Below are 26,047 nucleotides of genomic sequence, written 5' to 3' on the forward strand. Positions count from 1 at the left end.
TGGTATGTGTATTGTTCTAGATGACTACAAAGGACATTCAAACAAGCCCCTGACGTTTCCACTTTTGGTAGCTGTGGAATTCTCATCAGGGCTCAGACTGACCAAATGTAACTTTATATGGTCACTTACAGAGCTTAAAATTGAAACAGCATCTTTCACAACACCAGGGGCAGCTTTGAATAGAACTGAACAGCTGTCAGAGTGCACCCCAACAGGTTTGGCATTTCTGAGTGTGTGGTAGGCTTGTGACACGGGATATAACACAAAGTAATTAAATTAACAGTTGAACAAAGCTTGAGCTAGCTGGTTAAACTTGCTCCTCAGCCCTTTTCCTAATCACTTCTGCCTTAAGAATGTGTCCTCCCAGCTGTTAATTTGACTTTATTGTATTTTCCATGATATGTACAAATGGTAAACCTAAAATATTCTGGGTGAAACTTGGGTCAGTACTCAAAAATTCCATAATCCATTGCTTTTTCTGTCAAAGTAAGTGGAAACTGTTATTAGAGTATTCACTGAAGAATCCTCTTTTTCTAAATGCAAATTACCTTTTATTTTTTCTTACCTCTCAGCTCCACTTATAAATTAAGGGTTTGCAATATACCTACAGTCCCAGTTTCTGGATTCCTAACATAAATTAATTCCACTGCAATAATGAATTTCAATACACCACATCTTAGTCTCCCTCCTTTGGCACTCATTACCCAAATATGCTTTAGTAATAGCCAAGCTGCACAATACTAATCTATGTAAGTCTTAAGTTTATAAATCCATGCAATAACTGTTTGGGGGGAGGGGGAGATTACTGGATTTTTTTTCTCTTTTATTATTTATTTTTTCTATATTATTATGATATTAGGCACACATTTTTTCCCCATAAACTTAAATTTTGAACCACGATTACCTGATGGTTGTGAAGCTCTGTTTCCCTGCAAGGAATCTGAGTTCAGTGATTTTTAAGATACTCATTTTCAAAACTACCTATACATTGTTTTTTCAGCAATCATCTTCTCATCTGACCTGCTAGGCTACCCTGGTCCATTGCCCTGGCAATGCTCTTGAATTACAACACTCTGCCCATCTTTCCTACATTTTCTTTCACTGACTCCTTTATCTTTAGACGTCACCAAACAACAGCAAGCCTTTCTTGGAGACTTCAATAAAGAAGTAATATCTATTATATTTTTTTCTACTTTTTTTCACTTTTCCATTCAGCCATTGCATCCCCTGAGCTGTGCTGGGTGTGGACACCAGGGTGAGGTCACTGCAGACTTAGAGGTGCAGCAGAATGTGCAGCAGGGCTGGGGGAAGGTCTGGGAAGGTCTAGGAAGGTCTGCTTGCAGAACCTTTTCATGCATGTGTCTGCACACACATCTCCTTGTTGATGTGAGTTTCTCTTTATGCTGCTGTTTCATTATGAGCATGATTCTGGGTTGCCACGTGGCATTTTTATCTCCCATGCAAGATAAAAATCCATGTGGAGGTGTTGAGAACTGCAGAAGACTAATGAAAGTTTTAATATAGCTTTGTTGAAAAGTAACCTTATCAGTTTTATTAAAGTCATGTGTAGCTGTTACATAAAACCCAACTGGCAGCTTGTTCCCTTTAAATTTGGCATGGGGGAGGCTATTTGATACTTCTATTTTTGTTGATCTTCAGTTCCAAACACTGTAGTAATAGCAATTGATTCAGTGCATCACATTGAGGTTGATGCTGCAGATGGCATAAAATGATTAATCAAGGCAACAGGGATGGAATCTCAGTTAATATAGAAAGCACATTATGTTTGTTTTGGGACAAATGCAAGAGAGTCAGACTGCATTTTGCTTATTTATGCAAACAAAACACTACATATGGCATAGCTGGTTGAGGCTAGACATCAGTGGGTCTGTCCTGCCTCAGCCTACCCATGTATTGACTGTGCATTCATTCCTGGGAATTTACTGTTGCTGTGGAATGCCTTGTGATTAGATTATGCTCTTCTGTAATTCAAGAATTGGAGGTCTGGCACTTTCTGCAAGGAGCCTTTTAATACCTAGGCCATGCCTAAAGATGTTTATGTAACCCCTCCTTTAAAGTATCCAGTTCCACAGCTTCCTTAGGTGTTTACATTCTTCTCTTTCAACAGCTACCTGTCTAGAAAGCTTTCCTAGATTTCCTTAAGACAAAGTAGGCTTAGAGGGTTTAGGGTTTCTTTTTTCTTTTCATTTTACATTCTTCAATAAGAGCAACTAATTCTTATTATAATAATATCCCTTCCATTTTGGGAAACAATTTCTATGTTGAAACTGTCATCCAAGTTTCCTATCCAGCTTTTGTATTTTTAACTAAACAAGCTAATTTCTTTCAGATTAATTAAATGTGTATCTTAGATTATTTTAATTATTTATTCTTTACACCCCTTTTTGTGTATAAAGGCACATTGTCACTCTTGAACAGTGAGAGAAACTTAAGTGGTATCAAGAGCACATATATATATTTTTTTTTTAATTTTACTTTTTTAATGCATGTCAGCATTTGGATGTATATATCATAGAGCATAACTTACTATTTTGTTATATTATTGAACCATGTTTGGTTTTTTGCTTTATTATGAATCTTTTTTCCCCAGATGTTTGGGGTTTTTACATTGTATGTTTTGTTGGGTTTTTTTTACAGTTCATCTTCAGTCTCAGTACCCGTTCTTGACTTTCAAAATCTTTGTAAACCTACATTACATTAAACTGTTTTTTCTTGTATACCTAATGTTTTCTTCTTCCTGAATTGCCATTTTTCTTTTAATCCTTCATTCTTTAGATTATCTTCCTACATTACTCATTAGGCTAGCTAATTCTCTGTGTTTGTTGGAGTTGGTCTCTTATACTTTTTTACTGCGATGAAACTTTCCCTTGTAATAAAAATACCCTCCTGATCTTTCACTCAGAGTATTTTCTTTCTCCTAAATTTAAAAATAATTCTGCCTTAAAATTCAAATATAAATTAACTGTTCTTGGCATCTTCTAGAATAAGAAATTTTCCTGACCTGCTAAAAGATCTTCAGCAATTATGTTTCACATTATAAGTTTTAACTGTATGACCTTATATATTTACACTTCTAAATAATTTTTCTATGCTTCTGGTGTTTATTAGGGGATGTGGAATAAATAAAAAATGACTGTGATGAGCCAGTTCTAGAAAACTGAGACAGAGAAATTTTTAACTTTACTTTAAGGGACACATAAGAAAGGCTCACATTTCCCCTTCATTTAAAAATACCAAGAGTAAAAAAAAATTAAAAGTTAAGAATTGTTTTTTGCAGATAGAGAAGCCAAAAATTCTGCAAGAAAAATCCATGAATATGATTATGAAGATTAAGAGATGCTTTTATGTAAAATTGCCCATTCTGACATTATATGATCACTGAGTCTAGGGTTTTCCAAAGGTTAACTTTACAACATTGGTTTAAAAATGAAACTTTCTGGGAAGAAACTGCAGAACTTGTCCACTTAATAGAATATGCAATATTCTATTGCATATTGCACAACTGAATAATATTTTAAAATAATTACGTATTATTTAGTGACTCTTAAACTTGATAGAAATCTTAGTTTCTAAATGCTTCTTAGGCCACCTCAGAGGTGGGTTTTGAGGATTTGTCTTTTAGTTTGGGAAAGGTTTGCCAATACACAGGAGGAAAAAGTGGACAGAATGAAGAGTTTATAGTAGCTGGGATCCAAGAGAGAAGGTACAGACTGGGAATCTCTTTGGAGCCCAGAGAATGAGGGAACAGCTGAAACAAGCAGGTGGTGGCACAAGCTGAGTGCATGCAGCAGCCTAAACAGTTGACAGGTTAAGAAGGAAATAAAAATTTCAAAAAATGAAGTTACAATCCATTTAGATAGCAAGAAGTATGTGTTTATACATGCAGGAAGCATAACAGAGGAAAGGGATGTGAAATGAGAAGTCAGAGGGCAAGTGAAGTAGGTGAACTGTACATTTCACCCAGGCAAGAACAAACCTTGTGCAACTTCAGTGTAGAGTATTAAAGATTGATGCAGGTGTTGCAAGGAGGGGTTGCTATTTAGGAGAGAACATCAGCACATGAGATGGAGGAGTTCTGTTTGAGAAGTCCTATCCAGAGTAAGAATTACTAAATGTCACTTAGAAGGTCTTTTCCTAAAGCATTTTGCCAGAAAAAAAAAAAAAAAAAAAAGAAGATCACCCTTTATTGTGGAAAAAAAAAGCAGTGGAAAAAAAAAATCTAACAAGTAGGGAGTGAGTCTGCTGGTAAGTAGAAAAATACCCCAGTCAGCTTAGAAAGAGACTTGGATTCAGAATCCTGATTAGTCTCAAAGAAAAGGCCTAAATCTGCTCTGTCATATCTCCAGGAAGTCAGAGTTACATTCTCAAATATTTTTCATGGTACAAAATAAAATTTAATATGCAGAACCGAATGTGTTATAAGAATAGATTGTCTTTAACAGAACAAGAAACTGACTTTGCAATCTTGTACTGCATGGTGAGGGAAATATGGACTTCTAATTATTTTGACATTTTCACAAACATTTTTGTAGGGATTAAAAAATGGAGCCCTAAAAATAGAGATGAAAAAATAAACCCAAAAACCTTTTCTTTTTTTTAAGAAGATAATCTGTTCCTGTATGTAATATCTTTGAATTCTTGCATCTTTGAATTCTTATCCTATTATATATCTCCATTCCTCTGTTTCTATATTCAACTTCTGTTTGAAGTCAGTAATTTTAGTTTAACTCAAATGAATGTTAGCCTTGTATCAAATTCAAAGTAATATATTCAGTGTTTACTGAGGCTTAGATGGGAATTCTGTCCTTCATAATCTCATCCTAAATCATGTGCAAACAAAAACATCTAAACCATAATGACCACAGAACCTGGAGTGCCAGCTGAAAATGTATTTTTTTTAAATTCTGAATTTATTTATACTTTTTTTTTTCAGGGAAGAATTTGGTTTATTTGTAAATTGTTTTCTTAAGCCATCACTTTGAATTGTACAATGCAGTCTGACAATACTGTACTCTCAATTGTATGTGTAGACAGGAAAAAAAAAAAGGGCTCCATGCTTTTAGTTGCAAACTTAGTCTGTAGATGGTATTTCATTTGAAAGCAAAACACAAAGAAAAGCCCTCTAAGGCAATGTTTTGTCTATAATAAATTTCTCTGTAAAAATTATATTTATAATTAGGGCTGAAGACCTTTTTCCTTATTTCTTATTCAAAAAAAAAAACTTTGTCAAAAATCATTAAAATCCATTTATGTCACATTATAGACTGAGAAATGGCTTACACCTTGTCACATAAAGTATGATTTATTAGAGTTCATTTTCTCTGCTCTTCTCTTTCAGCCTAAATAAGCAATGCAAAATTTAGATCTGAATTCACTAAGAACATTGTGGTGCAAACTGCTCAACACACCAAGGCTATGGACACCCCACCCCTCAAGGCTGTTTCACCTGTGTGTTGCAGGGGAAAATCCCTTGTATTTTCTTTCTGAAAATTTAATTTATTTAGCTGATTAGAAAAGCAATGAAAATGTACAAGTGAACAGTGTCATGATTAAATTTATGTTTATGATGAACAGCCCACAGGCTGGGTGGCAGCTGTCTGTGCATGTTCAATGCTTCTCAGAGACAGTGCTGAGACTTCAGGTGCAGTTTGGCAACAAGTGCAGTGGGTGGGCACGAACTGCTTGCATTCAGCATGGCCTGTGAAGGACATTCTCTGTTCCATGGGTGCACAGAAGCCTCTCTCTCTCTCTCTCTCTCTCTCTCTCTCTCTCTCTCAGCCCTGCCCTTGCCAGCTGCTGACAGGCAGTGTCCTCACCGCCTGCTTGTGTCAGTAATGGCACCAACCTGCAAGCAGGGGCAAGGTCAGGCTGCCCTCAGCACAGCCCCAGCTGCCACTGCTCAGTTTCCAGCAGTGTACAGGAACTGGCAGGGTTTTTTCCACCTAGAGAAGGAAAACTTGCAGCATTTTCATCCCTTAATCTTCCCCTTCTAAGATACCATTCTGTGCCCAGGTGAGTCTTCAAGAGGAGTATGTGAGCATGGACAAAGTGCCCTCACCTGCTGGGGTGGCACACCCTTCCTAAAGCTACTGAATCATTTTTGTTTAGAATTTTCATTCTAAAAATGAAAATGTTGAGATCAAAAACTCCTTGTAGAAAATTTTGAGATCAAAACCTTCATTTTACTTAAGGAGACTGTGCAGTACAGAAGACATTGTCTCCTTGTCATTATGGAATAGCCCAACATTGTGTTACAGTGAGCATACAAAACTCTGTTTGTACTCCTGTGATACTTCAGCCCATGAGGGATTATGTCTAAACTAGAATTTTCATTTTCATTTGAGCATCAGCCACTTATAAAATTAGACATGATATTTGTGTAATTGATAATTCCAGAGGGAGACTTCTTGTAATTGGATTCTCCTGGAAATGTGTTTCTGAGGGTCCTTCCTTTTCCCACCTACCCTTTACCCTCCCCTAGTACAACTTTTTTGACATTTGTAACTGTGAAGATTAAGTCACTTTTCCATGTTGTACAAGAAATGGAGTACATGGGAGCAAAAAATCGAGGAAGAAAATACACAAGACTATTTGTGTGCGAAGGAAAAAGGCAGAAGACGTGATTAGAATTAATATTTGAAATGGCATCTTGAAATATTCCTTTAAATACTTGGATGATATTTGTAATACTTCTTTACTGGGATTTACAAGGACAATGAAAAAAAAAGGAGGACTTAGTGTCACAATATGAACCGTAAATATCTCTCTAATTAATCCAGTCCTTTCCAGCTGCTCAGCTGCCTCCAAATGTTGTTTTGACTATCAAAGAAATGCCTAAAATTCTTTTAATCCAGAGTGCAGTGGGAATTACTTTGTCAACTCCCTTGTCTGGTTCCTGATATGGACCACCAAATTTACAAGGAATTCTCAGAAAAAAAACTGTTTTCTTCAGAGAATGCTAAAAGATGAGTGTCAGGGAAAAGCTGCTTAGGGAAAGGAGGAATTTAATTGTTTTTCATTTCAACAGGGAAAATTTCCCCAAAGAAGCAAATAGATCAACTATTTGAGTAAATACAACGTGGGTAGTCCAAGTAAAACATTCAAAGATGAATTGTTAAAAAGATGCCAATGTGTACTTTATCTGAAATCTGGGAGGCAGGATGAGGAGCTGGAAAATCACCTGATGCACCTGAGTGCTTTACAGGGATTTCTGAGTTGGGGTGGGGTGATGGAGACAGCCCTTCTGGTGGAAATCCTGGGAGAGGGAATGTGTCCCCAATGTGTCCACAGCCTTTGAGCTAGACCTACAGTCACATTAATTCAGTAATTTATAGGTTTAACTGAGTTAAATCTGGGTGGGTTTTGGCTTGTGCCAGCTGGCACAGTCCCAGACAAAGAGCTGGGACTGCACCTGTGCTCCTGTGGCAGCAAAGAAACTGGAAGAGAGAAGGAGCAATGCTTTGACTTCTGTGTGTGCATGTGGGCTCTGCTGACAGAGCTGCTCTAAAGGCTGGGCAGTGACCAAAGCCCACTTTTTTGCAGGGTTGGCATGGGCAAGTAGACTCTCAAACATAAAATTCAAGCACATCAATGTGAAGTCCTGCTGGTGGTTTTGGGAGTACAGCCTTTCTCTTTCTTATTGCTGTTCTTAAGCAATATGTTTCACAAAGCCAATAAAACAGAGCTGATTTATACCCACACCCAGAAAATGTTGAGATCAAAAACTTCATTTTACTTGAGGAGACTGTGCAGTGCAGAGGACACTGTCTCCTCATCATTATGGAATAGCCCAGCACTGTGGTACAGTGAGCACATGAAACTGTGCTTGTACTCCTGTGATACTTCAGGCCCATCAAAGATTATGTCTGAAATAAGTAAAGAATTAAAGAATCACACAATCGGTGGTCCATTCTATCTAACGAGGATCACTTTGGCAGGGGTAGGGTAGCAGGTGTCAGCAGGGAATTGAGAGTTTCATCCTTGCAGCTGTGTGGCAGCAGAGGAAGGGGCACCCCAGGGCAGCCCTTCTGTGAGTAAGGACCGAGGTGCTGTGGTTCCACAAGGTGGCACTAAGAAGTTGTAGAACAGTGTGCCTGAATCAGTATGTTGTTTTTAGTTGTGTGAGAGCGTTAGTTCTGAATTTTTCCAGTATAACTACAGTGGTGTTTTGACCATTAGTCTGCAGTAGAAAATATCCCCATTTTAATGTAGATATGTTTTCTTTGTGAGGGAATGAAACAAGCTGGGGAAAAAAGAAACAACAACAATAACAACAAAATCCATTTTGTGATTTTTGACAAACTTTGCAGTTATTAAAACATATTTCATGGATTGATGGCAATCACAACTTCCATGAACTTTCATTGTATGTATGTGTTACATGTTCAGCTATAATTCTCAGGTTTTAATTTCTTTGCTAGAATAATTGCTCACAACTACACCATGTATCAATGTTCTTGATCCTATTTTCTCAATATATTAACACCATTAAACGGTATGGAGCCTATATTATCTGTATAGATATATGCTGATATAGATCCAAATATATCCAAAGAAAGTGAGATTCTCCAATAATCTCCTGATATGCAATAAGTGTAATTTTCATTAGAAGATAGAGGGAGGGTTAGCATTAGATTGTAATGTGAGCTGATTTTTAGAGTGTCATTATTTCTTTTTGTTATTAGGCTATAATTACACAGACTATAATTAGACTATGAATTAATAAGCTAGCATTGCAGTTTAAAGTTTGAGGTTTAATTGTAGTGAATGAAAGATATTAATGATAGGGAAGGTTGCAAATACACATGGAAAATTTGGAAGAAATCATTTGTTGTGGATGAATGTCTAAAATAGTATTTCCAAGGACCTGCTCTATTTTTCTTTAAACACATGCCTCAGTTAAAAGACTTTTCCTTTGCTTTCAAGGGGACACTTGCATAGTTATATGCCTTGCTGAATCAGAGTATGGAGGGTCACTCATGGAATCCCTTGATAGTGTCAAATGGATTTTCAAATCCTATGGACTAATACTTTCATCATGTCTATAAATTCAGAGATTTCCAGCCTGAAATTAGCTTTTCATTTAAATATTTGAGAGCTTATTATTCTTCTCCTTGTTTCTCATGTGGGTTTTTCTTCCCAGTTACCCCAAGTCTACACACATTTTTGAGAGTACCCACAGCAAGGGAAAGATCTTAATTTATTCATAAATGAAAAAAAATATAACTTGATACATATCTGCTGGTGTATGATGCCATTATTTTTATTTCCTAATTTGACATTAAAATGTGAATTCTGCTTTCTGAGTTCTAGACCTTTCAAACTTCAGAACTTTGGCACCTGACCAGGTGTCATACCCTGCTGCTCAGGTCATCTCTGTTTCTTTTTCCCAACTGCTGTTAATGGCAAAATGCATCAGCAGCCTGACAGTTACAAACAAAAGCCTGAATCTCCAACTTCTGAACTTTCTTGAGCCTGGCATTTAAAGCTGGGGAAGTTCTGAATGTGCTCAAACTGAGAATGATGAACTCATCCCTCTTTTTGTGCTAGTACTGAACTCTCATTTATAAGTTTAGTGGCACCACTGTCCCAGTAATTTTGAAAAGCTGGGCCTTAGGGCTCTCTCAGAGGAACACCAGCCTTACTTGCAGGGGTGATCCAGGCAGCTCTGTCCATACTAATACACAATGCAGGGCCAAGGTGCAGGCTGCAGAAATGTCCAGTTATCCAAACTTGCAGTTGTTAACAGAGCCAGCAGGATGGTTCCTGGCCCCTGGCAGTCAGTTTTGTAGCAATGTCAGTGTTCAGTTCAGTGACAGCATGAGCTAGGGTTTATTCCATAGTGAGATGACCTGAGATGGGGCCAGGCAGGGAGGGAGGATGGCACTGTGCTGTAGCCATTGACATGTGAGCCATACTGTGCCATTGCCCTCATGGCCTGAGAAGGAAAGTGGGTTATGTCCCTTTTATGTCCCATGGAAGTTGGCTTAAGGGATCCTAAAACTGTCCCCTAGCACATGGCTATGAGTCTTGCCCCTGCTGTTAAGCTCTGAACTTCTATTTCACTTCTAAGAAGAAAAAGAAAAACAAAACAAAAACAACAAAACAAACAAACAACAACAACAAAAAAAACCCTTTACATTTACAGCTCTAACCTAAATGGTTGAGGGCTGTGTCCCTCGGTGTCCTGAACTGAGAAGTTCAGCATGACAGATTATTAGCCAGAATTTAGGTGACTCTCTGTATTTAATGCATCCTATTTGTTAATCCTAGGTGGTTTCCTAATTAGAATATTGTGTTTTCAGATTGTCCTCTGAAGTTCTGCTCTTAGTTCAAATCAGTCATAAATGTCTTCTGTTCTCAGTTAACTCACAGCAGAACCCAAAATCATCTTCAGTTTTTTTATCCACAGATGTAAAAATGTAAGGAAAAAAAATGCATTCACAGTTCTAGCTGGGGCAGCTTGAAAACTGCATAGCATCTCCCTGGCCTACAGCACAAAACACAAAAATGACTAAGTGATTTACAAGCTATACTTACAAGGGATTTAGAAGACAGAATGCATAATGGAAAATAGAAGAGCAGTTTTATGATTTTATTCAGAAGGGAAGGCTTCTTATGTTGTCCTTTTATTTCAGAAGTGTACCTGTTAAATATAAACTGCAAACGATTTTTCCTCATCTCTGATAATCTGTAAGCCCATTACTGGGAAAGATAATTCCCTGGGTCATGCTGGAATTACTGAATTGTTTATTCCCCTTTATCACAGTTTTCCTTGTTGTATAGCAAAAAAGATTATCTGTGAATCTTTACCTGCAGCTATGAAGGCCAGAGTAAAAGGTTCTGAAATCTTCCTGTCATCATAAAAACCAAAGCTGAATGATTTGATGAGCTCATTTTTGGCCATAGTCAGTTTGTTTATTTAGTGGTACAGAAAGATGCACTCTTTACATGCTAGGCATTAAGTGACAGGATTCATCTTGCCTGCATCCATTTAAGTGAGTTAATTGTATAGCTCTCTTGGTATCTCGTAAAATAGACATATATATCTCCAAAAGTCAATTAATCTTTTCATAAACTGAGAAGTGAAGAGATGCACAAAAATTTTTATTGAGAGCTCTCTTATTCCAGTAGCACAGGATTCAAGAAAAAAAATTTATCTGTCAAAAAATGTTCATTTCTTCCACTCTAAGGGGCATGCAGAGTGGTTGCAGTGCTTTTAGGCCTAACAGAGGAGTTAGAATTAGATTATCTTAAATATCTCTTCCAACCAAAACATTCAGTGATTCAAGAATTCTACATTTTCTACACATATAGTCAGTACCCTAAACACCAAGTGCATTGTGTTTAAATACCCCTTTGAATTAACTTCAGTCAAGACTTAATTTTTTGTAATACTCAGAACATGATATACCCAAAGGAAGCATCTAATTTAATCTTTCTTAATTTTAGTCTAATAACAAAATGAAGAAATAAAATACATAAAAAGCAAATGAGATCTTTAGGGAAAGCAGCCTTTTCATAGATACCCCTTCATTTTTTCTTCACCACAACTCTCTTGAGTGCCATTGCCCCAAAAAATCTTTAGCAGTCAAAATTTTTTACTCACCTTGGTGCCTATGATTTATTCCACCAGGAAGAAATACAAAAGAGTAGCAAATTAATTTTATAATTATAAAATTATATTTCCTTCAATAAAGTGCATCTTCCTCTGTTTTTGTAGATTTCTTTTCTATCATTTGCTGTTTAGGTGTTGGATTTTTGCATGGATTCCTTTGATTTCCTTCATAGGTTCCTAGGATAAGCCAGGTTGCAAGTGGCTTGCAGAGGTCTCTAGTTCAATATCAGGTCTAAGATCAGGCCAGGCTGCTCAGGGCCATACCCAGTCTGGTGTTTAAAACCCCCAGGGAGGCAGATTTACAGCCTCACTGAGCAGCCTGTGCCACTCACTTTTGTTGCTAATTAGTAAAGTCTTCTGCTATATTCTGTAAATTATTATAACAAAGAATTTTTTTTTCTCCCTAAGGTTAGTCTCAGTGAGGAAAATGCAGAGGATTAGTTTTGAACTCCTTTGCTAAAAGTTAGGACTTTTATATTTCAGAACAATTTCAAGAGAGTGCCTGGATGGGCTGACAGGGCAGGCTGGTGCCCCTCTCTAGTTCTTCTCAATTCTAGGGGTTGAATTTTTCTAGAAGAACTTTACTTTGAGTAGTTCCATTGAAAATCAGAAAGCATGACAGCTCCTATTGGTTTATCTTATTTTTCCATTAATTTTACTGCCTTGGAAGTTATGTTTCTTTATGAAGAGAATAAATAGATCTGCCTTGAGCCAAGGTTGCCCTTTCCCTAGGAAATGGGTTGGGGAGCACAAGTGAGGGTGGTGGAGAGGAAATGTCATGGCAAAACCACCCAGAAACTGCAGTTTACACAGAGCCCAAGAGGCTGCAGAGAGGCAGAGAGAAGCAATAACCAAGCCTCAGTGGTGATGGAAAACAACTTCTGGGGATCAAAGAACACTTGGCACTTTGCTTCAACTCAGAAACCCACTTGGTTGAAGCCAAGCTTAAAGGACAGGCAAAGGGAGAGGTGCTCATACCCATTGTGCCTGATCCAGTTGCCTAAAGTGTTCTTGGTCTTAAATTCCCTATTAAAAGTAATTAAATGTTTGGGGTTTTTTTGGTTTGTCGTTTTGGGGTTTTTTTGGGGGAGTGTTTTTTTGTTTTCATTGAGGTTTTTTTTTTTGTTTTTTTTTTTTTTTTAACTCAATAGCCTATTGCATCTCTACTTTGTAGAGATGTCTATAGGAAAGCATATAGACAAGTACATCTCAGTACTTTGGCTGACTCTTGGTCCTGTCAAAGAAACTTTAGCAGAGAGCTTTTTTTTTTTTTTTTTTTTGCTAAAATTGGCTTGTTTAATTTGACTTGCTGACTCATTTTTCCAGCTGGTCTGTCATCCTACTCAATTCCAGATGAGGCAATAGGAAAAAGAATACTCTTTTGAATATCCCACCCTCTTGCCAAACCAAGTAACAATTAAAATCTCCAATTTTCATTGCAGTTCTTTATCTCTACTAATTATCCAAGGAACAGTAAATCAGATATATTGTCTCCTGCTTGTTGTCAATAATTTAAATTCTAAATTCTTTATAGATTTGTTGCAGATTTAACACACTGCTGTTTTCCCCTAAATTACACAGCATTTCGCAACTTGAATCCAATTCAGTGTTTCATTTTTACATTTGAGATCAAATGCTAGACAGTCCAGTCTAATTGACTCATATGTTTTCTGCACACACAAGAGAACCCACATGACTTGGTAGCTTTTAATCCAAAAGAAACATCAGGTCTCTCAAGTATCTAATTAGGGACCATCAGTGGGGTTTTTCCATAGTTTTTGAGAAGAATCTATTCTGAATCAAGTGTTTAGTGGACAATTGAATCTCCAGTCCTTTGTCCACTAAATACTGCCTACTATATTCCTGCCAGTGAATTCCCAGTGAATTCAAAAAGAACAGGAATATAGCAGGCAGGGACCTTGTGAGCTGAGAGGTGCCAATATAAAAAAACATGGTGATAATCAGATAAGGAAAAAAACAGATGTTAATTAAGTAGAAGAAGAAAAAGATCTATTAGAAGAATTATAGCTGTCATTTTTTAAAAGATGTCAAGAATCAAAGAGGGATGGCAAATGTGGTACAGTATTATAAATGAGATGTAAACATGACAGGTAAAGTAATTTTTGCAATACTGATGTTTTTCAGGGCAAAAGAAAGTATTTTTCTTCTGTCTTTATCTATATGAACTATGAGGGAAGAAATACCATCATGCAGGCATAGTCATTGCTACACCTGTCTGTGTAACCAGAAATGTAATTGGCCTGACTTATTAGTGGGGAATGACCCTATAGGGAATAGTCTTCAACTATAAAACAAGCACTTAAATCAGCTGCTTTAATTCTCCTTTTACCTGCAGAAACAAAGGGGTTGTATGGATAAAGCAAATCAAAACCTATTGTTAATTAAAAATGGCATCCAACACAAAGCTTTGTTTGCCCTTCTTGCATACAGGGGTCAACACTAATAAAGTTTCACCATTTGCTACCTGCTGATGGATGATGTGAAGCCATTCCTACAGCTCTTGGTTAATACTTGAGCTCTGATTATATCACACCTTTTTTTTTTTTTGCCTATTTTGGAGGTGAAGATTTGGATATTAATTGCACATGCTAAACAATGTGGTGAAAATTTTTATAAATAGTCATTAACAAACTTAGCAATGATCAGTTGTTTACAAGGAGTCTCTGCAAATTTAGAGTGTATTATTTAACACAAACATTACCTTATTACTTACTCACTGCCTGCATGAAAATTAATTGTAGTATTTTTTAATTTGAAGCATCCAATCCATAGAAAGGAATTTGCACTCTGATTTCATAGTGTGGTCTATGATTTGTACATTGAAGTGGCAAAGTTAAATATCCATATAGAAAGAGATGCCTAAAAAGGAAGAGGTGTCTGATCTTTGAACAGAAGGACATGAATATACTGAGCAGTTCATTGAAACTGTTGGGAAAAAAATTTTCCCATTTTTTAACAGAAACACTCAAATTTAGAGCAAAATATTTAGCTAGAAGCTGAAAAATAGTATTTCTAATTTTTCTGTCTATCTGTTAAGATTTTTAATACTTTTAAAGCAGGTTTTGGTTTTGAATTTTTCTCATTCAAATCAGAAAATTTGCATTGAAAATAATTTCAGCTGAAAAGTCTGTTCTCAGTCCAAAACTTGGAGAGATTTTGGTGAATTCTTCTGAAGCCATAACTCCTTACAGTTGCTGAGATAGATAAGAGTAGCATTGTGTAAAAATAATAGAATTATGCTGAAAACCCCCACAACTTAAATGAATATCAAGAGCTTAATGTGATAAATCGGAAGCTTAACCATTGTATGGAAGCTGAAGTCTGTTGAAATAATTTAGTGTTTTACATAAAGAAGACCAAGTCTGAGCAAAATGAGAAATTGTTTTGTGTAGTATCTGAAAATTTCATATTTTAAATTCTAAAAAGTCTTGGTTTGCATTGTTTTGAATTCTTCTGCCACACATACTTTATTTTTAAGTCATTGGTAAGCATCTAATATTGATATGTTTTGTCAACTAATTTTACAAAATCTGAAGAATTATCATTACCACCTTAGAACAAAGAACCTAAAAATTAAATTACTTCACAAAGAATCACCAATGTAAGACTTTTAAAGTATGAAGGCTGTGTAAAAGAGCATTCTTGATTCTACTTCAAGGGAGAAATAATAGGAATACATAAAATGCTATAATCTATTATTTTTTACATCTCTCATATCTATTATGGTTACAAAAACTGGAGAATTCATAGTGTTCTTTTTTCATTCAAGATTATGAAAAATCCAGGTATCATTGACTTGAGGTCCCAACTAATGAATGATATCTAGGTGTTATATGCATTGGTTTTTGACTTGCACAGGTTCGTGTGTTCACATTTTCTGTTGGCCAACATAACTATGACAAAGGACCCATACAGTGGATGGCCTGTGAAAATAAAGGTACTGTGTCTTTCTTTTAAACTGATCTTCACTAGAGCTTTGGTGCTTTGCTTCTCTAAAAATGGCAGATTTTCAGCTTGGCTTTTAAGTTTGTTGTATTTGTTATCAAAATTGTCAAAAGTTATTTATTACATAATACATACATGAAAAAAACCACATGTAAAAGAGAAACAGGTATATTTATTTCTTTATTACTTTATTTAAAGCTTCATATTGTATAAAAACTACCACAGTAGTTTTTATAATAATAAGCCATCATGGTTCAGTTTTGAGAATATTTGTTGTAATAGCCATCTATGTAAAGTTGGAACTGATGACAGATAAGAAATTAGTCCAAGCTGGTTCAAATTAAGTGGTCTGGACAAAGGGATTTTTGTTTGGTTAGTTGGCTGGTTACATTTCTTTCTGTTTTTCTCCAAAACTTAGATACTAAGATACTTAAATTTTTTCCCCTTTTTAAATGAAAATATCAAAATTATTCTTGCTGTGATTTCTTAGTTTCTGACAGCTTCTTGTATTTTCTATTCATTTTGTTTTCTTTATGTAAGACAAAAATAAAAAGTAAAAAAGGTGAAACTAAGGAAGTTTCTAAGGAACTAAAATGTTTTCTACATGAACTTTTTACATGAAAAATGTACAGCAGAAACCTTTGAAGAGTGTGAGAAATATGAGTCTTAAATGTTTAATAATATACCTGTACAACAAGTCAAAAGATATAGAGATATAGCAGAAAATAGAAAAGAATAATATAATAGAGATAAGTAGAAAATATATAATTTATCAAATATTTGCTTATGTTTTAAATAGAGCAATTTGCAGTCCTGACTGAAAATGTAGAACTATTTTACAAATTGGGGAGAAGAAAGAGGTGAGAGGTGAGCTGGGTTAAAAAGGGTCTCAAAAATTAGGATGGCCAGGGAAGGTGATAAGGAGATAGAGGTATGCTCAGGCAGAAAAGTAACAGAAAGCAAAGATAAGAGAAAGGCATAGATAGAGGAAAAAAAAAAACAAAAAAAAACAAAAAAAAAAAAACCCAAAAAACCCAACAACCCCCCCCAAAAAAAAAGAAACCAACAAAAACAACAAACAACAACAACAAAAAAAACCAAAAAAAACAAACAAACAAAAAAAAAAAAACCCATCAAACTAGAAGAATCCATAGCCTGGGTGAATAGCACACATATGTGTCATGGCCTCATGAAACCCTCAGCATGCTGACAAGTCATGCAGAAGATACTACAGCTCCATGAAGAGCAGATTGTATTGTCAGATAATAACAGAAAATTGACATTTGTATTTTGAACAGTTGTTTTTTTTTTTTTAATTAATGTCTTTGTATCTCAAAATACTGTGACCTTTGTATCTCAAAAACAATGTGACCTCCATTGTTTTAAAACAAATGAGGACCAGCTGGTTTAAAGCATAACCACCTATGTCATCTAATTATTGAAGCAGAATGATCATAATCTTCTTTCCAAAATTCCTCTGATTATTCTTTTCAATTTTTTTTATTTTTTCCTAAATTAAAATATTTTGCATACAGCAATGGAAATTACTAATATCAATACTTTACGTCTCTAATTCTCTGCCTCTTCCTTCCAATATGACTTAAAATTTTCTTGGACTGAAGATGGATCTCAGTGCCTGGCTTCAGTCTAATTACATGGACAGTATTTTAAATATTTTTAATCCAAAAAAATGAGCAATAAAATCAGTGCTAAATAAAGACATTTCTGATGTACATTTTCTGTGTAGGAGAAATACCCATTAGCTTTTTTTTTCATTCCACAGAGTGACTTGCATTTTTATACTACAGATTCACTCTTGTTGCAAACCATAGCTATTTTTACATTCCTATATGAGTTCAGCCTATAATTATGTTGCTGTCACAGCATATTAAAATAAACATTAAATACACTTGCACATCATAGTAACTGGGATTTCATGAGTACAAACTCAGTATATGATACAGCCTTACCCAAACAGCCAAAAGAAACCAATTATAAATGTCATTACTTAAGAGTCATTACCTTGGTCTGAATGACATGGTGACCCATCATATGGCCATGCATTGTGGTGGCATCTACTAAAAAGTGTTTCATTCAGAAACAATAATTCTAATAGAATTTAGACTAAAAATTATAAGCTAAATAAAATTCTTCAAGATCAAGAGGCCAGCAATCTATTATGGTAAAATGACATTGTTTCTGTTTCAAATTTTAGGTTATTATTATGAAATCCCATCTATTGGAGCCATAAGGATAAACACCCAGGTAAGTGAGTTGGCCAAACCCAGATGCAGTTTTAACACACAGAAAGTGGAGTAATGTATGTTCTGGGATATGTTTGCTCTTCACCTCTGCTAAAATCAATTAAATTTTAAGATACACTACATTAAGAAAATAATAAAAAAATTAAGGGTTTCTTCAACATTTAAGGGAATAGTCTCTTAAAATGTTCTACTTTTTCTTCTAAGTGGTTGCAGAGGACCAGTTTAAAACATTATCTCTGTTACCAGCTGGCCCAGAGCAGCTTGTGTGCTGGTCACAGCCCTGGTCACATTCACCTCCTCCAAAGCAGACCATGGGCACACAATGGAGTGTCTGAAGTGCTCTGTGCCTTTCAGGCCCCTGAACAAGGACTGTGCTTCTGGCTCTGCTTTCCTCCAGCCCTTACATGGTCCCTCAAACTTTGATGCTGAGACACGACAGCAATTTTATGATAAAGTTCTATAAAACCAGTAATTTTTAAAATTGTGCCTGGGCATTCAATTGTTCACCTTCTGCCATGCTTTCTGCATGATCCAAGGGGTTTGTATCACATGGAGCAGGCTGTGGCTGTATATGAGGGGATAGCCCTGCTAGAGCATCTGAACTCATGTGGGTGCTACACTAATCCTGCTTTATAGGAGAGGTACCTGGATGGATCCAACCCTTTTGGAAGGGACTACTCTTCTTTCCTTCAAAAAGGATGCAAGAACATGTTAGCAGACTTACATGTAGATAAATAAAGGCACAGGACTCCAGGGTTACAGGATGAGATGCAAACTGTAGAACAATTATTCTTTTCAGTTGTCTGAAAGTCCAGATACTCACATGTCCATAGCAGCAGAGAAATATCATTGCAGTTCTTTGTCCTTCCAAGGCCAGGCATGACATTTTTTGGCAGAAACTAAGAATCCTTTTTTTGGCTTGAATAAGAACCCTTTGATTCTGTTAAACTCTTCCAGACAGTGTCTGGCAAGATGTATCCCTAATAAGATCAGACAAGTAGAAAAGTTTGATGACTGAAAAAAGTTTGATGGTATCCACTCCCAAATAAGTCAGAAACCTGACATTTCATAAGATCACCAGCTTTAGCCATGCTCACAAACTGAAGGAAGACAGGAAAAATAGATTCTATAATTCTGATTTTTGTTATTCCAACAGAAGTTACACCAATTGTTGCTGTAGGAGCTTAACATACCCAGATGTTACACCACTCACCCTCCATTGTCCACTCTTTCTTCTGCGTTGATGGTTCTGTAATCTGCTTGCAATTTCTTTATGTCATTAGAAATTAAATAAAAATAGTTGTAATTCTCAGTTTGTGGAAAAAGAGTGGTGGTTAAGGGTGTGTAAGGTCTGTGTGACTGGGAATGAAATACAGGAATTACCTTTTCAGTAAATACTGCAAACTAAAGACTGAATTATTTTGTGGTACCATTTTTATAAAGTAAATAAATGCTCCTCCTGTAGTAGTGGTGACTTTTGATTTCCTTTCTTCCCCTGATATTTTGAATGTTTATTATTTATTATTGTTTATTTTAATATTGTTTGTGCTCTTTGATCTAATAATTGCCTTCTGATGAGTTCATTACACTTTTTAACAGGAGTATCTAGATGTTTTGGGAAGACCAATGGTTTTAGCTGGAGAGCAAGCCAAACAAGTGCAATGGACAAATGTCTATCTGGATGCTCTGGTATGATCTGTATTTCTCTCTACTGAAGTAAGAATTTTAGAAAATCAGTAACAATGTGGGTCTGCTTTCCCAAGAATCCAGTTTCTTACAGTTCCAAACATGATATTCTTGTGTTTCTAACGTCTATACACATAAATACAACAGCCTCTAGGAAGAGATCTATTTATAACATGCTGGTCTAACTTGCACCTATATCCTTCTAAGTGTCCTGCAATTTAGCAGAGAAAACCAGTTTATTCCCTGCAGACTTTAAAGCGTAGGCCACTGCTGTTCTCAACTTCAGCAAAAATAAAGAAGCAAAGCAAATAGCTTTGCATTCTTGTACCTACTGCAGTAAAGGTCATTTGTTACATTTCTGGTGAGGAATTCTTAGAATTCTTATTTTTTCCTCTTTTTTTTTTTCCCTTCCAAAGAACATTCCAGGCAAAATGAAATCTATCAGCATTACTAAGAATTTGCACAAATTTTGTACTTGGGTTGTTGTTAATTGCTTACTTGCTCAAGGTAATGATTTCTTTAACCTTTAATTGGACAGTGTAAATAATGGGGAAATGAACAAAAAGAGATATGAAAAGCTTTCTTACGGCTGAATTTATCACTTCAGTCTTGTAAAACAAACATACTCAGGAAACTACAGGAGGAAAAGTATTGTTAGAGGAAATCTAATCTCTTGCTCTGAATAACCTACGGGCAAAATTTACTGCAAGATGGTGATTTGGACTCACGTATTTATCCAAGCTCACGTAGTCGCCTAATGTCGTGTCAAAATGCACATCTTCCAGTCAGCAGTTCTGGAATTTTTTTTTATCAACATATAATTTTTACTGTCAATATTGCTGAGCATGACACAGAGGAACTAGTTTTTCATTGAAATTTCAATGTCCAGAAGTTCCTTAACCATGTTTTGTTTGTTATTTTTGAGGAACTTACTGGAAGCACAAAGGATGTGATGACAGAAGTTCTTATGCTCTGTACATATCCTGTTGTAAAGCCAAAGATAAATTTGTAACTAGGAATAGATATCTGTTTAGTCAAGTAGAATAAGTGACACCTGCAGGCATCTCTTGTGTTGCTTTATATACTCAGTGGGTTCATTCAGTCTTTCCTTCAAGGTTTTCTGCCTTCATGTGTCACATATGTGTTTGTTAGAATATGATTATATATACATATATTTGTGTATGTACATACAGACATATATATACACATAATTATATGTCAATAAAGTAGGACAAAAGCTAAATTACTGAGGTAAAGATTCAAATTTGTGGACTTTTTCATCACAGTTGAGACTATAAAAGCATAGGTATATCTAACCCCTCTGAAGCCTCCAACCTGATTCTTGGTTGTACAAGGGAATGTGTCTAAGTTGTCACAGTGGTTTGTTATCTTAAATTCCCTAAAAGAATTTCCTCATGTAGGGCTTACAATTCTCCTGCTTGTGGTTTACAGGAATCATTCCTATAATTTGGTTCTTACTATCCAGTGACTGTTTTGTGGCTAAGATTAAAGTAATGCAAAGTGTATTACATGAGGCCACATTAGTGCATAAATTCAGGTTATGAAATTCTGAAGAGGAACTTTCCTTTCAGTCTGGCTTTTAAGACTGTCTTTAGTAATTTGATGTATTTGTAGCAATTCACTGCTCTTTCATAGGCCTGTTCCTTCAGATTCTATTTCTGTGTATCTCTGGGTTCATTTTCAAGATGATTGCAGAAGTTTCAGATACTTTTAGGTTTAACAGGCAAAATTTATTCAGAATTGTTATCCTTCCTACCTTTACCTTTTTTTTCTTTTTTTTTCCTTTTTATTTTACTTATAGTGGGGAGATCATGTTATCCCCCATACTACATCCCCCTCCTTTTTCATTATGTATCTTTTCATTGCTTCTTCTAAATAATGTCTCCTCTACTTATTCATCCCTATTTCTCCTATTTTCCTAAAATATTCACTTCACTTTGCTTGTAACTTTACTAACTCTGACGTCATCACCTTTCATTTGATGCACAAATCTAAGTTCATGAAGGATGGTTTAAAATTCAAAAAGGTGCTACTAGACTGGGAAAATAGAAACCAGATTAACCAGAGTGCATTCATATGGTGATCTAGCTTTTATTTTTCTTTTCAAGTGAAACAAAGGGAGAAAAGAGATAAGACTCCTCAATAACTAGTTAGAAGGAGAGTGAGCATAAATGAAGGGAAAAAGTTTGAAATGGAACTCAAGCAATCACATAAAACAATGTAGAAATCTCCCTATGGACAGTTTGGAATAGAAAACAAAACTGTCCTGGCTATCTGAACATATGGTGTTCTGAATCCTATTTTCAGTGTGATTTGTGAAGGTTACTAAAGGAAAACCAGATTTTGTGTATCTTCTCAAATGAATGCAAATTCCTTGCCTCAGTTGCCTCAGTGCCAGAGGAGACTTTGATTTTGCCAAGCCCATGACAGACATTATTGCACACCACTCAAAGTAGTGATGACAGAAAAAGTAGAGGAATTATGTGTTGTATTTTTCTATTGGTTTTTCCTGTGTGTGATATATACCTGTTGTGGTCTAACCCCAGCCATCAACCAAACCCAGTGCAGCTCCTCACTCACTCCCCCACTGGTGGGAGACAATCAAAGGGGAAACTTGTGGGTTGAGACAAAGGCAGTTTAATAGGAAAACAAAAGCTGTGCCCACTAACAGAGCAAAGCAAGGAATTAATTCACTGCTTCCCATGGAAAGGCAGGAATTCAGCCATCTCCAGGAGAGGAGGGCCCCATCACATTGAAGGTGACTCTGGAAACACAAAGCACCATGACTCCAAATTGAAATTTACTATTTCTAAGCTTTATTTTCCTTTTCCTTTTCCTTTTCCTTTTCCTTTTCCTTTTCCTTTTCTTTTTCCTTTTCCTCTCTAGTATCCATAGTTTTTTGCATAGTGGATACTGTAGCTGCAAATATGTTTTCATAACATTTAGGTTTTTGAAACTTCTATATCATAAGTTGTTGACCGTCATCTATTTTAAAAAAATAATATATTAATCCTTCCAATATAAGAACAAAAAATCATAATTTCAACTTTCTATTCATCAAGTCAGTGAAGTATTATTTTCTTACTGTTACAAAATTGAAAGTAATTGTTTTTTACAAAAACTGAAAGTGATTACTTAGCTGCACACATTCTTCCATTTTTCTAATATATTATGGCTTAACATTTGCTTTTCAACTAAAAAGTCTTTTTCTCCCTTCTTTACTGGTTATTTTTTAGGAGCTGGGCCTTGTGATTACAGGAACTCTGCCTGTCTTCAATCTAACAAGGGAACAAAATGGGAAAATTGTAAGCTTTTCGTTCAAAGAAAAAAAAAATATAGCATTTGTATAAATTAAATTAAATGTTAAATGCCTTGAAGTATGTGTATTTCCATAGAGTATTTTACAGTGTAATTGTCTTGGACATCAGAAACAAAGGGGTCATTTCTACTTACCTGATCACCTCCTGGGAATAAGAAAATGCAGTGCATTCTTTTACTCTTTTTGTCATTCTGGGTTTCAGGGTGTGACATTCCACTGTCTATCCGTGAGCCCTAGTGGCAGTGAGAATGTATTAGGTGCTCAAAAGATGGGAAGTAGGTGATGATATTATTTAGACCTTTCTAAGAAATAATGTCCAGATAAATTTCTAGCAAACCTCTGAGTCTATGACATTTCAGGGTAACAGGCAATGATGTAGAAAATGTAAATTGGTACATAATTAGTAACTGTAATGGAAAAGAGCACTGTATATTTAGATTAGATTCTAAGAGTCGAATAAATAAAATTGCCCATCCCTATTACTGTCTGACATGAAATCTGTGTCCTCTTCACCAAATATAAAACAGACCTGGAATATGCTTGAGCAATGTGTACTAAAATATTGTACTTTTGGTGTACTCCAGTCAGGTCAAAATATACAGAAATTTAGACCAAATATTATTTCATTGAGTTTCTCAGCTATTATATAGAATGAATCAATGAGGGTTTGATCACTGCCAGTTCTTTAGTTTACTTTCAGAATAGTTCTCTTAGCTTCCTTTATAAAAAAAAACAAACCAATAAACAAAAAAAAAGTTACTAAATCTTATCTAAAAGACAATGCCTGGAATTGTCTGAGTCTTGTCCAAAGTGACAGACTGCTGATTATCAAAGGATGTCTTTCTGAGAAGTAAAACAGACGTGATCTAGTACACAGGAGCAAGAAGAGAACTCAAATCTGCTCAGTTTGTATCTCTACCTGAATTATTTATAGGCTACAAGATTTCTTCTCCAACAAATTTTACAAATTTATTTAATATGGAGAAGGGATTCAGGTCACACTATGTAAATGACTGCCCTCCTTTTCAGTAGTAGAAGAATAAATTATATGCAAAATAATGAGTCCCTGATTTCAAATGCTGATGATTCTTTTATTCACTGGGTTTTTTTATTGTGTTGGACTATTTTTTCATAAATCTTTATACTATAGCCCAAAGAGTTAATTGTTTTGAGATCTCACTTACCAGCTGCCCAACCTCAGCAGGAAAAGTAGCTCAGTGCTGGTGCTGGTAGTTTAGTATCTGCATAACTGGCAATATTATTGTATCACTTTTGCTTTTAGCTATTTTGTTCTTACATTATTTAATCTGGGAAAGTATCCATCTTCAGAAATAATTTTCATACACTATATTATCTCCTAAATTTATTAACTTTTCTTTTGGATCGTTTTGACATAATTTAAAATATTCAGAACAGACACATAACTAAATAGGCAACCTCACAAATGTATCTGTCAAAAAAGAGATGAAGGCAAAAATACAAATTTACTGACTGTTGCAGTTATTCTCCATTGCAAATATTTCTAATACATACTAACCTTTTGGAATGTTGCCAGAATCAGCTGATTCTTGGAGTAATGGGGGTGGATGTCTCTTTGGAGGACATCAAAAAACTGACGCCCCGATTCACGGTAAGCCGCTTGCATGGGGGGTTTCCCATGGTGGGTGTTTAATGTGAGATTTCTGTGCATGCTCTTTCACTGGTCATACTGCAGTGACTGGATTTGAGTCAAAGTACCAGCAGGCTTCTTTTCATATATTCTTTTCTATTGTTGTTCATTTTCTGGTGGTTTTCTCTCCAGCCATATATGTGCTTCTGTGTGATTTGTCCATCAGGGTGCTCTGTGTAAAAGTCAGATTTTAATTGGGGGATACATTACAAGTAATTGTCTTCCTGTATCTTGGAGCACTGCTCTTTAGCTAATTGTTTGCTTCTTAATTTAGAGTACACAATCATTTCAGTTGATAATATTTGCCATTTATCTAGGACAGCTCTTTATAGAAAATTTCTTTAATATAGTAGGGTTTGTCTGTACCCTACTCAGTATGGGTGATTTATTTACCTAGACATCTAGCTGTGGAATTTTTATGAAAATAACTGGTGCTGTGGAAAACAAAAGCTGAGGAGGAACAGGAACATCACAAGCTTGACTGAAGGCAGATGCAAAGTCCTACATTTAGAATGGAGTAATCCCACACCACAGCTCAGGCTGCCTCAAAGGGCAGGAAAGGACTTGGGAGTCGTGGTGGAGGACACACAGCACATAAGTTAGCAGTGTGCCCTGGCAGTAAAAACCAGCTGTGCAGCAAACATCTGCATCAGTACACTGTCCAAATTTGATCTCCTCAGTACAATAAATACTCTGAGGCCCAGTGCAGAGCCACTGAGTTGGCTGAGGGTCTCCTGGTACTCAGGAAAAAGCTGACAGAGAAGCACTTGGGCTAAGGAGACTAAGGGTTAGCTAATGGGAATTCTGGAGAGAATGGCCCTCAAAAAGAGGCTAGCAGCATAGGTGTGGCAATGGAAATTCCAACTGAAATTAAGGAAAGAGAGCAGGCTGCCCAGAGAGGTTGTGGAATTGCCACTGGAGGTATTCAATGAATTTAAACCTAGTCCAACTTCGAAGCTGCACTTTATTTTTTAAGTTAGCTTTGCTTTCAGTGAGAGGTTGTACCAGCTGAGCTTCAGTGGTTTCATCAGCCTAAACCATTCTCCAAGTTTATGATCCTAAAGGAGGAAAAATTAAGAAATTATCTTGTCTGTGTTAGTAATCTTATACTTCATGATGCCTGAGGCGTGTGTTTTCCACAATGTGAGCATTTCTTGAAAGCCATTAATTACTCTTTCTTCTTAAAACCATATAATGCTAAACTTCATTTCTTTCTTTCAGCTTTGTCCAAATGGATACTATTTTGCAATTGATCCTAATGGGTATGTGCTCCTGCATCCAAATCTCCAACCAAAGGTATGAAACACCCTCTAATTTAATTCTCTATAATAAGGAGATATTGTCAGAAAAAATCAGAAGGTACAGGACAGCAATAGTGAAAATTCTCAGTTTTGTGGGTGTTAGGAAAATCTGTGGTGCATCTATGGCTTCATCCAAATCCACCAGCTTTGGCTTGTATTGAATTTGTTTATTAATTTAAAAAA

At 35.9% G+C, this 26,047-nt stretch overlaps 1 protein-coding gene across 4 annotated transcripts in view; it reads left to right on the forward strand.

Annotated features, from left to right (window-relative positions):
* The window catches only part of CACNA2D1 (calcium voltage-gated channel auxiliary subunit alpha2delta 1), a 359,850-nt gene that overhangs the window by 287,173 nt on the left and 46,630 nt on the right, over positions 1–26,047 (forward strand). For all 4 annotated transcript variants that reach the window (XM_050986216.1, XM_030237746.2, XM_050986223.1 and 1 more), the window contains exons 13-18: positions 15,518–15,596; positions 17,820–17,869; positions 19,468–19,557; positions 22,812–22,880; positions 24,450–24,524; positions 25,785–25,859. In XM_050986216.1, the coding sequence (XP_050842173.1) occupies positions 15,518–15,596; positions 17,820–17,869; positions 19,468–19,557; positions 22,812–22,880; positions 24,450–24,524; positions 25,785–25,859 (438 nt within the window). The remainder of the gene's footprint in view (positions 1–15,517; positions 15,597–17,819; positions 17,870–19,467; positions 19,558–22,811; positions 22,881–24,449; positions 24,525–25,784; positions 25,860–26,047) is intronic.

Source organism: Serinus canaria, chromosome 1A (assembly GCF_022539315.1).
Source record: "Serinus canaria isolate serCan28SL12 chromosome 1A, serCan2020, whole genome shotgun sequence".
Taxonomy (NCBI): domain Eukaryota; kingdom Metazoa; phylum Chordata; class Aves; order Passeriformes; family Fringillidae; genus Serinus; species Serinus canaria.